Source organism: Amphiprion ocellaris, chromosome 2, assembly GCF_022539595.1.
Source record: "Amphiprion ocellaris isolate individual 3 ecotype Okinawa chromosome 2, ASM2253959v1, whole genome shotgun sequence".
Taxonomy (NCBI): domain Eukaryota; kingdom Metazoa; phylum Chordata; class Actinopteri; family Pomacentridae; genus Amphiprion; species Amphiprion ocellaris.
In genome coordinates, this window is record NC_072767.1 from 18,787,442 (window position 1) to 18,800,229 (window position 12,788).

At 38.3% G+C, this 12,788-nt stretch overlaps 2 protein-coding genes across 7 annotated transcripts in view; one reads left to right on the top strand and one right to left on the bottom strand.

The window, feature by feature from the left end:
- Positions 1–3,028, top strand: part of LOC111563967 (G-protein-signaling modulator 2-like) — a 20,314-nt gene extending 17,286 nt beyond the window's left edge. For 4 of the 5 annotated variants that reach the window (XM_023263252.3, XM_023263253.3, XM_035944942.2 and 1 more), the window contains exons 13-15: positions 675–860; positions 950–1,065; positions 2,049–3,028. In XM_023263252.3, the coding sequence (XP_023119020.2) occupies positions 675–860; positions 950–1,065; positions 2,049–2,216 (470 nt within the window). In that variant the 3' untranslated portion in view covers positions 2,217–3,028. The remainder of the gene's footprint in view (positions 1–674; positions 861–949; positions 1,066–2,048) is intronic. The other variant, XM_035944943.2, reaches the window with a different exon arrangement.
- Positions 3,018–10,892, bottom strand: mcoln3b (mucolipin TRP cation channel 3b). Of its 2 annotated transcripts, none has more exons than XM_023263255.3 (14): positions 10,690–10,892; positions 9,749–9,969; positions 9,494–9,661; positions 8,981–9,134; positions 7,919–7,994; positions 7,704–7,800; positions 7,226–7,325; positions 6,922–7,034; positions 5,591–5,740; positions 5,333–5,434; positions 4,445–4,567; positions 4,098–4,304; positions 3,722–3,852; positions 3,018–3,463 (listed from the first exon to the last, which is right to left on the bottom strand). In XM_023263255.3, the coding sequence occupies exons 2-14, from the start codon at positions 9,965–9,967 to the stop codon at positions 3,424–3,426; spliced, it is 1,680 nt and encodes a 559-aa protein (XP_023119023.1). In that variant the 5' UTR covers positions 9,968–9,969; positions 10,690–10,892; the 3' UTR covers positions 3,018–3,423. The 2 variants fall into 2 exon arrangements, with proteins under 2 accessions (XP_023119023.1, XP_023119022.1); XM_023263254.3 differs by lacking the exon at positions 10,690–10,892 and adding an exon at positions 10,519–10,667.
- Positions 10,893–12,788: the final 1,896 nt, after the last annotated feature.

The window sequence follows — 12,788 nt, forward strand, 5'->3', positions numbered from 1 at the left end:
CCCCGTGTTTTTGCTGCTGTTCACACCATATGTAATGTAACTTTTCTGACTTGATTTCATGGTTAAATACAAGTGAAATCATGGAAAGTAATTTGGCTAACTGAAAGGCTCTTATTTAGCTACACGTTTCATCAATTCATTGGTGACAAGCCAATAACTCATCTTATTGTGAATCCGTTGGCATCACCTATTTCTAGTAGAGAGAAAGCCCTGACCTTATATGGTGTGAATACATATCCACAAATTTATCCTTTACATGTTAAATGTTGTTAATCCTCTGTGTTGTCAGATGGCCTGAAGTGACACTCTGCTGAAATTACTTGTAGTTTCACCCTTGAATGAGTACAATTTAGAGACCTTTGTAACTCTGTAAATTTGCTGCTTAACAGCCACAAATCCAAACAGCCTTCACACTCCAAGAAGGAAACATTTTGTTTGAGCCAACTATCAAGTCTATTTAGTTAGAATATTTGATTCTTCAAAGATGTTTTCAGATGGAATGTTGCTTTATGTTTCGTAGAATTGAACTAGGAACATAATTTGTCCTTTTCCTGTATTTACCATCAACAAAATCAGAATAAAATGCTGGTTGGAGTAAATGACACGACTCACTGTGACCCGCACCAGCATAATCCATTGTCCTCAATTTACTCATGAAAATAATCTGCTTCTAGCCATTTCGGAGCACGAAACACCATTGCAGGATCCTGGTCATTTCCTGGAGCTGCTGGCCAGCTCCCAGGCCCGTCGTCTCGACGACCAACGAGTAAACCTGAGCCATTTTCCTGGCTTACGGCTCAACACCTCCAACCCGCCTCGTACACCCTCCACCTCCAGCATAGATCAAGTCCCGTCACAAGGTGATAAAATATGAGGCATAGGCCATTTTTATCACACAACCTGCAGTATCAACACTCACATGTTGACAAATGCTTGTTTTTCTTCCCAGCGCCCATCTCCAGTACAGATACACCTCACACACCCTCCCTGTACGGTCGCCTCGAGGCCAGCGCTGAGCAGCCTGAGGGAGACGAGGTCTTCTTTGACATGCTAGTCAAGTGCCAGGTGAGAAAAAGACATCCAGAATATTCCATGCTGCTCCAGACATGAGAATATAGACCTGTGTCCATAACAAACGGTAGTTTCCACATTACAGATAACCCTTGAATTCTGGTAATTTTTTATTTTATAGGCCCAGAAAATGTGTCTCTTGGACATAACAAATGTTTTTAATTATTAGAAAAACAATTCCATTGACTAACTGATCATTTAAACCCAATTAAATAATTATTCATACTGATTGTTTTCACCTCTATGGACAGATTTTTGTATTCCGTTATCCCAGCTGTGTGCCGACTAACACACTTTCCAGGTCAAATCAGCAATTATGTTTTTTTTTTTTTTAAATTGAAAGTGCACCAACAGAACAAGCCTCCTTTAATTAACACCACAAGTCAGTTCTTTCCAGGGAATAACTTTGGAATTATTTGGAAAGTACAGACCTATAAAATCAATCCCTGAACACATTCTTTTCCACTTCATTTTTAAAAGTCATAAATACTTTCATGGAGATTAGCCATCTCATCTAAAGCTTTTTGTCCTTTGTGTCTTTATTCACTGTGTGAATGTGCACTTACGCAAATTGTATTTTTTCATAGCTTTAGTTAAACCACACAGGTTTCTTTTGACAGTTCTGACAGGGTTATATTCTACCAGAATAATGTTAATAAATCCAGGTGTCTCAAATAGTATACAAATATACTTTTTGAAGTGTTGCATAACTCTGTTCTCTTCAGCTAGTCTTGACATACGTTTGTAAAAAGATGGATGTTAAGGTTCTAACAAAAATAAATGCATTTCTAGTGTCTTTAAAGGAATATTTTTGCTTAAACTGACAGTTATTTACAAAAAGGTCATTTTCGCAATTCATCCTTGAATCTATAAAACACCAGAAAAATGGTGAAAAGCCTCATCACAATTTTTATGGTATTTTATTAGTGTTTTTTTGAGAACAGACTTCTAATTGAGCCGTCTCCACTGTATTTTAGGGCTCCAGACTGAACGACCAACGGTGTGCTGCTCCACCATCTACAACTAAGGGACCAACTGTACCAGATGAGGATTTCTTCAGTCTCATTCTACATTCTCAGTCCAACAGAATGGAGGAGCAGCGGGTTCCACCTCCCCCTGGTGTCACACAGTCCAAACCAGACTGACTTGACAAAGCGTGATTTGTCATTTTATCTCAGGATATCAAATGAAGTAACCGAGCTTCTCTTTTTTTTTTTTTTTTTTTTTTTTAAACCCACAATACTCTTTTTGGATTTTCCTGACAACTGCTTTGCTGTCAGACTGCCACAAGTTGAAGGGACACTATAAGGAGTGAAAAAATACAAAACTGGCCTGGGAAAATTTAGGATTAAGACTTAAGAACTTATTTTTATATAGCTGCCAGTGTTTTCAGGTAGTCACCTTTTATGGGGGGCTAAAGCAGTTGACCGCTTTTATCAGGGACCTCCAATGTTCTAGTGACATCTGCCCAGTCTGGAGCCTGCATCAAGTTGATCACACAAGCCGAGCTGTGGTGGTTCACGTTGGACTAAGAGTACTGTAAATAGACACAGATGCTTTTTTAATGATAAACAAGAGATGTTCTATGATCTCAAGGTTCTGCAATTAAGAAAACTGGAACAGATTGTGGCCCATTTTGCTCATTTCCAGCTTCATGTTGGTTTGAATTGATGTCAGACCTCCCCAGCAGGAACTCAAAGGGTCAGAAGGCAAGTCTCCTCTGGGAAATAAAAGGCCACATACATGGCTACACTGGTGACTAGTGGAGCCATTTATAATATCTGCTTCCAGATATTACTTTTGAAGACTGTCAGTTTTACAGTGTTAACCGTTGTATGGGTTCTTCTATTAACAAAAAGTGAAATGGGATTTTCAGCTAGTATTTGGAAAAATGTCATAGCTTTTTTACTGATGCCTTCTCCTGGCAATGGAGAAATAAAATCTCATTTAATGTGCATTTCAGCTTATTTATTGAACCTTGATACATTATTTAGAGAGTGCGATATTGGAGTCTTTCCAAGTGGCATGCTTTGTAAAACAATACCATTTCAAATTTCTGTGTCACAATATTCTTCATCAACAGTATTGATATAAATAAGTGTATTTACAAAGTGTTTCCCACATCAGTGCATCATATTGAGACCAAACTTGATTGTCACATTCTTCAGTTCAGTTCAGCACTGAAAAAGTGTTCCTCAGCTGAGCAAACTTATGACTACTGGTAAAGAGGGGAGGAAGCTTCTAACATTCCGAAACCCACTCCCACTGAATATAACCGTTTAAAGTGCACATTAATTATTAGGCTATTATTTATACAGTACAGCCTTTCAGTATCTCCACATTAAAGACTTTCTATGCCTCTGAAGTCAGCCTCTCTTGATGCTCCCTGCATCTGAAATGAGAAAAAAAAAGCTCAGCTTTGATTCTATTAGAAATGTTATGAGTAGTGAATACAGATTAAGAAGTGTTTTAACAAACTGCACTTGCATTTTTAGTTTTATTACTTCTAAAAAGGGGCAATTAAAAATGGGTGCAATGACACTGCATATTGAGCAAAAGTGTTGAAGTACTGATATTATCACTCATCTGGACCAAACAATAACCCTTGATGTTCTCTGGATTAACACTGGAGTATAAAAATGAATCTTACCGGCTGATCCAGCACTGTAGGAAGCAGCCGTTGTTCTCGTCGAGTCTGTACACACCAGAATTCGGCAGATCTTTACACACTGACAGGAATTTTTGCAGCTCTGATGTCGGGGTTCCACTTTGCTGCTGTTGCTGAATGATGTGAGTCAGAGAGGCACATTAGTTTAAACTGAGTGTGGTTGTTAAGATTTTAAGAGTGTTTAAATCAAGGATTAAACCTCTTAGAAACAGCAATCAAGCACTGAGCATATTTTACTAGAGTAATTGCAAATCAGATTTTCTCTTCTCTGTTTCAGTGCAGCACACAAATCACGCAAACAGAATACAGATAATGAATGGTGGGTTAGAAAATATCTAAAAACGAGAATAATAATCACCTTGATGGTGTCGTATGTGTCGGTGATGATTGTGATGAAGAGGCTGAGGATCATGTAGATAAAAAGCGACACAAAGGTATAGAGGTAGACCCTGCTGAAGATCCACACCAGGTTGCTCTTCTGCTTCATGTTCTTGAAGGTGGGGTACATGTCGTCTCCGTTGATCAGTGAGAACAGACACTCTGACACTGTGTTCAAGGTCCGGAACTATAAATCATAGAGCAGTTGGTTAGTTCAATTTGATCATAATATTTTTTTTCATCGCATTTATTTGAATTGAAAACATTCTCAGATCTGGCTTCTGTTCAATCCTACAGATTTGTTATTATTTTATAAACATTTGGTACCTTTTCGTGATATGGACCAAGGACGATCCAGCCACAAAGGCAGTAACTCAGGTAGATGATTCCAGCGCAGCAGATGAAACGAATAACATTTGGGAAAGCTGCCCTCAGTGTCAGGATTAGAATCTGGAAATGGCCAAAGAACACGTGGTAATAGATCTGAAAAATGTACACTGAAGATGAATGTCAGGACTACAATTGAATATTTTCATTGTAAGAAGACTTTCAAGTTAATTGGGTCTTATTTTTTTTATAATGAGCTGTCATCATGAACAAGCCTTGGAAAAACCTTCAAAATCAAATTTACTAAGTATGTGATGCCAAAGAACAGTCTTTTGATGCTTCACTGACAATAAATTGGGGAAGTATTTAGTTCCCAAATCTGAGCATAATTGTGTGACAGTCCTACCAGTAATGGAACCAGTCATTGTCCAATAAGCAGCTGACACACGTTTCACATAAAAACTCAAAGCTTGCAGCACATTTACACTGAGAACAGCTCTCAGTGTGGAAGAAGCCATCCTGTGTTACTTTACCTTTTAAAGCACAAAATATTCTATATTATTCAAATATGTTGCATGATTGATGGAGAAGGAATATTTGTGCTTTTAAAAGCGCACACTGGAACACACTGATTAATTCACAGCCTTTAATTTTGCAAACTGATTAACATTTCAACTCTACTGTAACTTCCATAACCAGAAAAGACTCCCTGATGAAAACTCAGTAGTGCTGAAATATTAGTCTGTTTGCACAATTAAAGGCTATGAATGTCTCTATAAGCAAATCTTGAAGCCTTTGAAAGCACAAAAATGAAGGTTGCAACAGGGTTTTGTTAACTTACTGCCCTGCAACATCTTCTGTATTCATACTAATAAAATCTGGTCTTACATTATATTTTCTAAAGAAACCCATGTAGCGGATGACCCCAATCCAGACAAGCATGGTGCCGGTGCCAAGGAAGATGCTGCACACATCGTAGCTAGTGAGGACCTAGAAAGAAAAGGTTCAAAAAGTGACAGATGAACTCCAGAAATACCTCAACGTTAACAAATATTCAGATGAAACTTGAAGCAATGAAAAGCACTGCAGTTTACACTATGAACTGACAAAAGCATAAATAAATGGCAGTGATAAAATCCTCATCACCTTAGTCTGGATGTCAATCTTGAGAATGGAGCCGATGATGGTCATTGTGTCACTGACAATGATCAGGATATACCAACCATTCACAAACTCCAACTTGTCCGACCATGGCACCTCCTTATTGCAGTATTTCATGCAGTAGTGGGTGTATTCCTATTTAGAAGACAAGAAAATGTCTGAATCTCTACAACAAAGTCATCAATTTAATTCTATTTTGTGGCCAATCTTTAAAAAAAATCAGTAGGGATAGACCTGACAGACTGCAGAGGCTAACGTAATAAGTCCAAAAGTAAAGGAAAACTGCAACATCCAATAAATCAGCATCAATAAGTAATAGCTGACCCTGTTTACCTATACTAAACGTCACTTTATAGCAGTCTCACGTCTCCAGAGTGTATGTTTAATTTTTTTCAAAATACAACAAAGACAATTCATTTCACTGTACAACTCCTGATTTCAGCCTTGTTCTAAAGAGGCTGTTTCAATGTCTGTAGCTTTAAATGCAACTGAGCTGCTGCTGTCCCCGCCCCCTTCAGGAAGAAGACTCTGTGTCTGTGATTGACAGTGCACAGCAAAAGAGCTTACACAAGTGGATGAGTGTGTGAGACAAAGACTTTCTTTGACTTCTAATTTTCTCTCCAAGTGGTAATTTTACAAGGAGATATTGCTGAATTCACAGAACAGCCGCTGTTTCTAACTTGTGTGTATGGCGAGTTGGTCAGACAACGCTGCAGTTATGAAACCAGTATTTTCGCTCACGTGGAAACAGTGGATAGTGAAGGGGCAGGATGGTGCAAAGCTTGAGTCAGACAACTATTAGTTTGTCAGCTGGTGTGAAGCAGTTCTGTTAAATTCTTACTGGCTTGTAAAGCTGGAAAGTTCTCTAGTTGATGGGGGGCTTAAAGAATGGCAGAAGTAACTGTCTTCATATCTTAACAGCTTTTACTTTACACTTCCAAGTTAATAACAACCACAAAACACAATAAAAATAGATTTTCATCGTATGGAACTGTACGTCCTCTGAGATAAGGAGAAGTATAGACAAGATATACTTGTAGATTCGTAAAAAAACACTGACAGGACAAGCATACTCTAAACTGCAGCTGCACTAATAAGATTTTTCCATTAATAGGCAGGTTAATGTCATGAAGAAGTTAAACTAAGTATGAAAATATTTATTGTTAAAAATGTTGCAACTTTGGTCTTTCATTATTGATTTTTAGGAGGTATAAATGTTTTTTGGCTTTGACATCTCTCCACTTTAATACATAATGACCCACTGTATATCAGACAATCATAGCCTTCTTTGCACTGAGCAAGTTTATTTTACTCACAAATTGGAGCCGAGTCCCATTGATCACCGAACGTGTGCAGAGGGTGAAAGAGACGATGCATGTTACAATGATGAGGCAGTCAAACAGCACAGTCAGGATTGCGCTTTTAGCAGCTGAAGAAACAGAGATATTAAAATTACTCTCATGTGAACCAGAGGAACATCTTAAAACAATTTGCTCAGTCTCAAGCTAAAAATTTTACAGCCTTAGCACTAAACACACCTCAAGTAATCCTTAACATCGTGAGCTTAAAGCAAAGCAGGAGATTTCTTAGTGCATACTGAAATCAGCTCAGTAAACTTACATGCTCCAGATACTTTCCAGTCTCTGCATTCATTGATGTCCACATCATTTTCCAGGTCGATCTTTATCCTCCCACTGTGAGCTCGGTTGTTAAAAGTTATCTGTTGACCAGATGACAATATTTCAAGAAGGGTAAAGACAGTTTTCAAAAAGCTTTAAAGCCAAACCTAGTAGCTCAACATTCACCTACTGAGTGTTAAAGCTAACATTTAACTATTTAAAGGTGCCATGTGCAAACACATTCCTTTTAACATGCTCTTTGTGTGCGTAAATTTGATTTGTTAATAAAGGCAGGATTCACTTTTCTTATTTGAACTCCTATCTGTGCTGTGTTGTGTTAGCAGGTACGCTGTCACAAGGAATCAATGTTAAAGCAGCAATGAAGTGATCAGATGAGTCATATGACTGCTTGTAAAAGACAAAGTCTGATATGATTCACTTGTGTTTACTAAGCCGTGAAGACAAGTCAAGTGACATACGATAACAGTGAAGTCATAGCAGTCCGGCAGCTCTCGATGTCTCACTGTCTGCAGGTTTATGGCCTTGAGAACAAATGTGAGCTTGACAGAGAGCATCCTGGAAGACAGAGCAGCTGCATGAACTGACTTAGGCTTTCAAATCATAGACAGCTGCAATATGGCACAAAATGATGATGCCTTAAGTCAAACAATACATGCCAATGTTGTTTACAAACCTTTTGAAATGCAGTTCAAAACCTGGAAGCACTTCACGCAATGATGGGTCATACATCGGATACACGTTGAAACATTCTGTTAGCGACAACACAGACAAAATGACACTACAATTAAACCTGGTGAGAAATTTCTTTCTTTATTCATCATAATCACAGAAGAATGCAGTCTTTCAAACTTTTATATAACATCTGACTTTGTGATGTAAACAGAGATAAAAGATTCTTCTAAGATTTGATAACAGATTTGCACACTCAATCATTTCAACCAGCTTCATAACTGCCGATTGCTGAGACTGCTAATGCATGAACGTTTTCTCTGCAGCAGAGGGAAATGTTAGTCTGCTTTTCTTTAGGGGGTCTCTAAAGAGATCATGTTTGAAGAAGAAATATTCTGGACTGGCTGACGTTCATGTGTTGAAGTAATGATGGGCTGCTGTTTATTCTGACTTAGCTGATTGGCTCTGCCATAATATGAGATTACTATGTTAAATGAACAGAATTGTTTCATCAAAAATTCATACAGGCTAGATTTTAACACAGTAGAGGATCCAATCATCACTAAAGTATATGTCAAGCAAGAGAGTAGAAGAGCTAAACAGCTAATAATAATAATAAGCTTCAAACTGATCTGAAGCCTTTATTTATGCCTGTATACCTCATTCATCACTATTATTGCTTGAGGCCATGAGCATTGGGTTCTTAAGTTGGGTTGCAACACAGTTATTTACAAAAATAGCTTAATTAGGCTGTTGACTCACAGTCTGCCATACCAATAGTCTTGACTGATGGACATAATCCTTCACATGGGAGTGTTAAGCTGTTCTTTTTGAATGAATTGCAATGTAATGACTTTATAAACTATTTAAGGGGTCGGTGTAACATTTGATCATGTGGTCAGTTATAGTTCACTAATGAGTGTAAACTTGCTACCATAGGAACAGTGGTTGCATAACTTGAGAAACAAGCCACAACGTGCATCACAGGTGAGCTCTGCTACCTAAACAAATAGCACTCCACACCTGCTTACCACCAATCATCTCTATAAACACTAAACATACTCACCAGTTTCCACATGAGCATCAATTTCGAAGGTGTCATTTCCAGGGTAGATGGTGCCATTCCTGTAGAAGTCCTGACACACTGACAGTGGGGTGTAGACGCCACCATTTTTCTCATATTCATGATTGCCTACTGTGATGTTGTGCAGATGTCCATACTGGAAAATAACAAATAAAAACACTGAAACTGATAAGTCTGTTAATTTTTGACAGTAGTTGTGAAAACATCAAAAATGTACGCATGGTAGAAAGCTAACTTTATGAAGAGAACAGCTGCAGAAATGTAGATAAACTGTCATGATAGATCTCAGCAAAACAAACAACATGAACAAAGTCCAGTCCCATGATAAGAGTTTGCCTTTCAGGCCCTATAAGCATGTAGAGCTGTAAAATGCAATAATAATTTACAGTAACACAAAAGGGAAAGATCTATAGTATCACACTACCAGAATCAACAGATAACAGCAAATCAAAATCATGCCTTTTTGGGTTTTCACACTAAGAAACATTCAGTTACCTGTTTCAGAATGTATTCGATGTGATCATAAACATCTGTCTGTCTGTAAACAGCATACGTATCCATGCCTCCATCGACATAATCTTTCAAGAAGAGGTGCTTGAATGTCATCAGATTTTCCTCCTTGAATGCGACAACCATCTGGTTGCTCAGCCCAAAAGACACCAACTGTGACAAGAAGAAGGCATTTTTTTTGAGGAGGTTAAAAAAAATTTAAAAAATCACAACTGGTTCTGTTATAAGATTACTTTGTACCTGAATGGTAATAATGGCGATTTTGACGAGCTGCAGTATGAGTTTCCATGGTTTTCTTCCCCGAGCATGGTATTTCTCACAGGGGTTCATGAAGTAGTATTTGATCTTCCTCCTGAGGCACTCCACGGTGTCCAGATCCTCCAGATGCTGGGCCTGGTGGTCTGCCCATGCTGGAGCTTCTGACTCATAGGAGTCATACAAGTCACTGGAATCCTCCATATCTGAAATGATTAAAATATAGGCCAATTATATGCAAAAACTAAGTTAAAATGACAGCACAATACTAAAACGTAGTGAAAGGAGACAAAAAAAAACTTCAAAACAAGGTGATGACTGAGTGAACTGATCAACTAACCAATGATCCAGTCAGTCACCGTCACAAACAACTCACCTGGCATATTTATGGGAACACCTGTACAATGTAATGCAGAAAATGTGTCCTGTAATTAATCTGTTCTACAGTGTTCAGTTTCTGTCTAACAATGTGTCAGGGATACGAATCTTATAGACCTCAGTGTTGTTGCATTGAACTTCAAGTTGTTGTGAACACACTGTCTATTTACATACATGACAACTGGGGGGGAAAAAATTACAGACTGGGAAAGGCAAAGGTTAATCTTCCTCGTTTGACTTCCTATGAAGAACAAGGAAATAAACTAAAATAAACACTTAGTAAAAGTTCAGTGAGAAGCTCTACATTTATCTTTGCACCCAACAAATGGTGGAAAGTTCATCAAGTGACTGAGAAGAGGAAATGGATTCAGGTGTACCTGCATACTGTTGAATAATACATAGCAGCTCACGTTCACAAACATGTTCTATCATTGCGGTTAAGTGTCAAATACTCATTGTTTGTCGTGTCAGGACTGAACTAGTGTCCTGTAGATCCAAACCCACACCGAAAATAAACTAAACGCAACATTAGCTAATAGGCTACTTACCAGCGCAGCAGGTTAATCAACTTCTAATTACATCCACCTGTGGCGCGCGCTCCACGTCAGAATGTCGTCGTCTCAATAAAAATTCATTATCCACGTTGTTGTTTTCGCTTTAAAATTCATTACTGAAATAATGACACTTGGCTAAACTTCCTCAGTACCGGACCTGTCCAGCCAGAGACTGAACAGGTTGGTTCAGGTGAGCTGAGCCTGGCAGCAGCAGAGGGGGGCGGAGCTAAAGTCCAGTAAAACAGACAGTGTTGGATGTGAACCATTACAGTAGAACACTAGCACACTGCCAAAGGTCAACATTTTCTACATGAAGACAACTTCTCCCTGTGTAAATTAGCTTAACTAAACTGCTGGAATATGGAATTATATTTGTGCCACAATCTTGAGCACGCAGTGTGAAATTTTGAGCACAGCAAAAAAAACTTGAGCAGAGAAAAAATAGTCTACATACAAGTAGGTTTTTTGAGCATAGAATAAATTGTTGTTTGCTCAGATTAAGTTTTTCTTTGCTCAAGTTTTTTTCTGTGCTCAAAATTTCATACTGCGTGCTCAAGATTGTGGCACAAATATAATTCCATGGAAGTTTGCATGTTCTCCCTGTGCATGTGTGAGTTTTCTCTGGGTTCTCCGGCCTCCTCCCACAGTATTTATGAATTATAGGTTTATTATACATTGAGATGTGACTAACTAGGTCAAGTTTGCATTTAAGGGTGAACTCAGTAACACGTATGTATATATGTATGTGTATATATATATATATATATGTATGTATGTACATATATATGTGTGTGTGTGTGTGTGTGTGTGTATAATTTTTGTTCTTTTTTTTCCAGACTTGGGTTTTACAGGTCTACAGTCTGTGCTGTGCTGCACTGTGGTCCAGGAGGAAGAGCATTTTGTTTTCCACTATCTTCATGTACATCCATTATCTATATACTGCCAAGTTTTGAACTCCCAATTAACCTCAGCATGTTTTTGGACTGTGGGAGGAAGCTGGAGAACCCAGAGAAAACTCACGCATGCACAGGGAGAACATGCAGACTCCTATGGAAAACTATCTTACTTTCTTTTCTAGTGCTTTATTTCCAAATTGAGCTGCTGTACCTTTTTTCAAAGTGTCTCAGCCTCAGTGTACTCTGTTGTGTCTTCTCTCCCGGTTGTGTTGTCCTCAGTAGGGCCTGCACAGCTACACAGTGAAGTCAGACATACAGTTTGAGAATTGTCAGTTGTGAGCTGGTCAGCAGCCAGGTAACTTCCAGAACAAGTAATAACTAACTTCCACACTGCTCTAGAAGAATGTGTCTTCAATCAAATTATTAAAGACTTATAAACCTAATCACCATTCAAGCTATACACTAGGGATTTGATTATCAGCCTCACCAATTATTCTGGACACTATTTTTCAGATTATCAGTGTTTCTATTTCTATTGACCCATTTTTAATAAAATAAATGTGCTACTTCAGGTCCGATCACCCTCCTCTCTCTGTCTGTCATCACTCTGTGATCTCAGAAAATCTCAGGAAATTGGTTCTTTCATAGTGGCTAAGTTAAAAGGCAACCACAGATGAAACTAAAACAGAGTCTGGGAAACAATGATTAACAATCCTTTAAAATCTGGAACTCAGTAGGCAAGAAAAGTGATAGAACAGTGGAATAGTAATAAAACAGAGAACAACAGCAGATAAAACATATTGATCATTCTCAGTTAATTCCACGATTAGATGAAAGTGTCGTAATTTAATCACTTCAATTTCTATTGTACATATTCAGTTATAGTCACCCTTATTAATGAAGAAGCCTAGTAATAAGTGACAGGTTCTATACATTCCAAGTATCGGTTATCTTGATTACCAATAATCGTCATCAGTATCAACACTGAAAAACCTGTATTGGTCGACTGCACTTGAACTCAGTTGTAAGCCCTTATGTGTAGGAGGCTGGTGTTGGATTATTGTGAGTTTAAGAGTCTGATGGCTTGGAGGAAGAAACTATTTCAGATTCTGGCTGTTCTTCTTCTCATGCTGTGAAACCTCTTACCTGAGGGTAGCAGGGAGTACACACCGTGGTGGGGATGGGTGGGATCTGTTT

Bases quoted from the DNA above. Each gene is read 5' to 3' on its own strand.
- mcoln3b (XM_023263254.3), bottom strand. From the start codon at position 10,573: ATGATAGAACATGTTTGTGAACGTGAGCTGCTATGTATTATTCAACAG. The intron at 5,741-6,921 runs GTGAGTAAAATA...TCTTCTAAATAG, and splicing joins ATGGGACTCGGCTCCAATTT to GAATACACCCACTACTGCAT. The intron at 4,305-4,444 runs GTACCAAATGTT...TATGATTTATAG, and splicing joins TTGGTCCATATCACGAAAAG to TTCCGGACCTTGAACACAGT.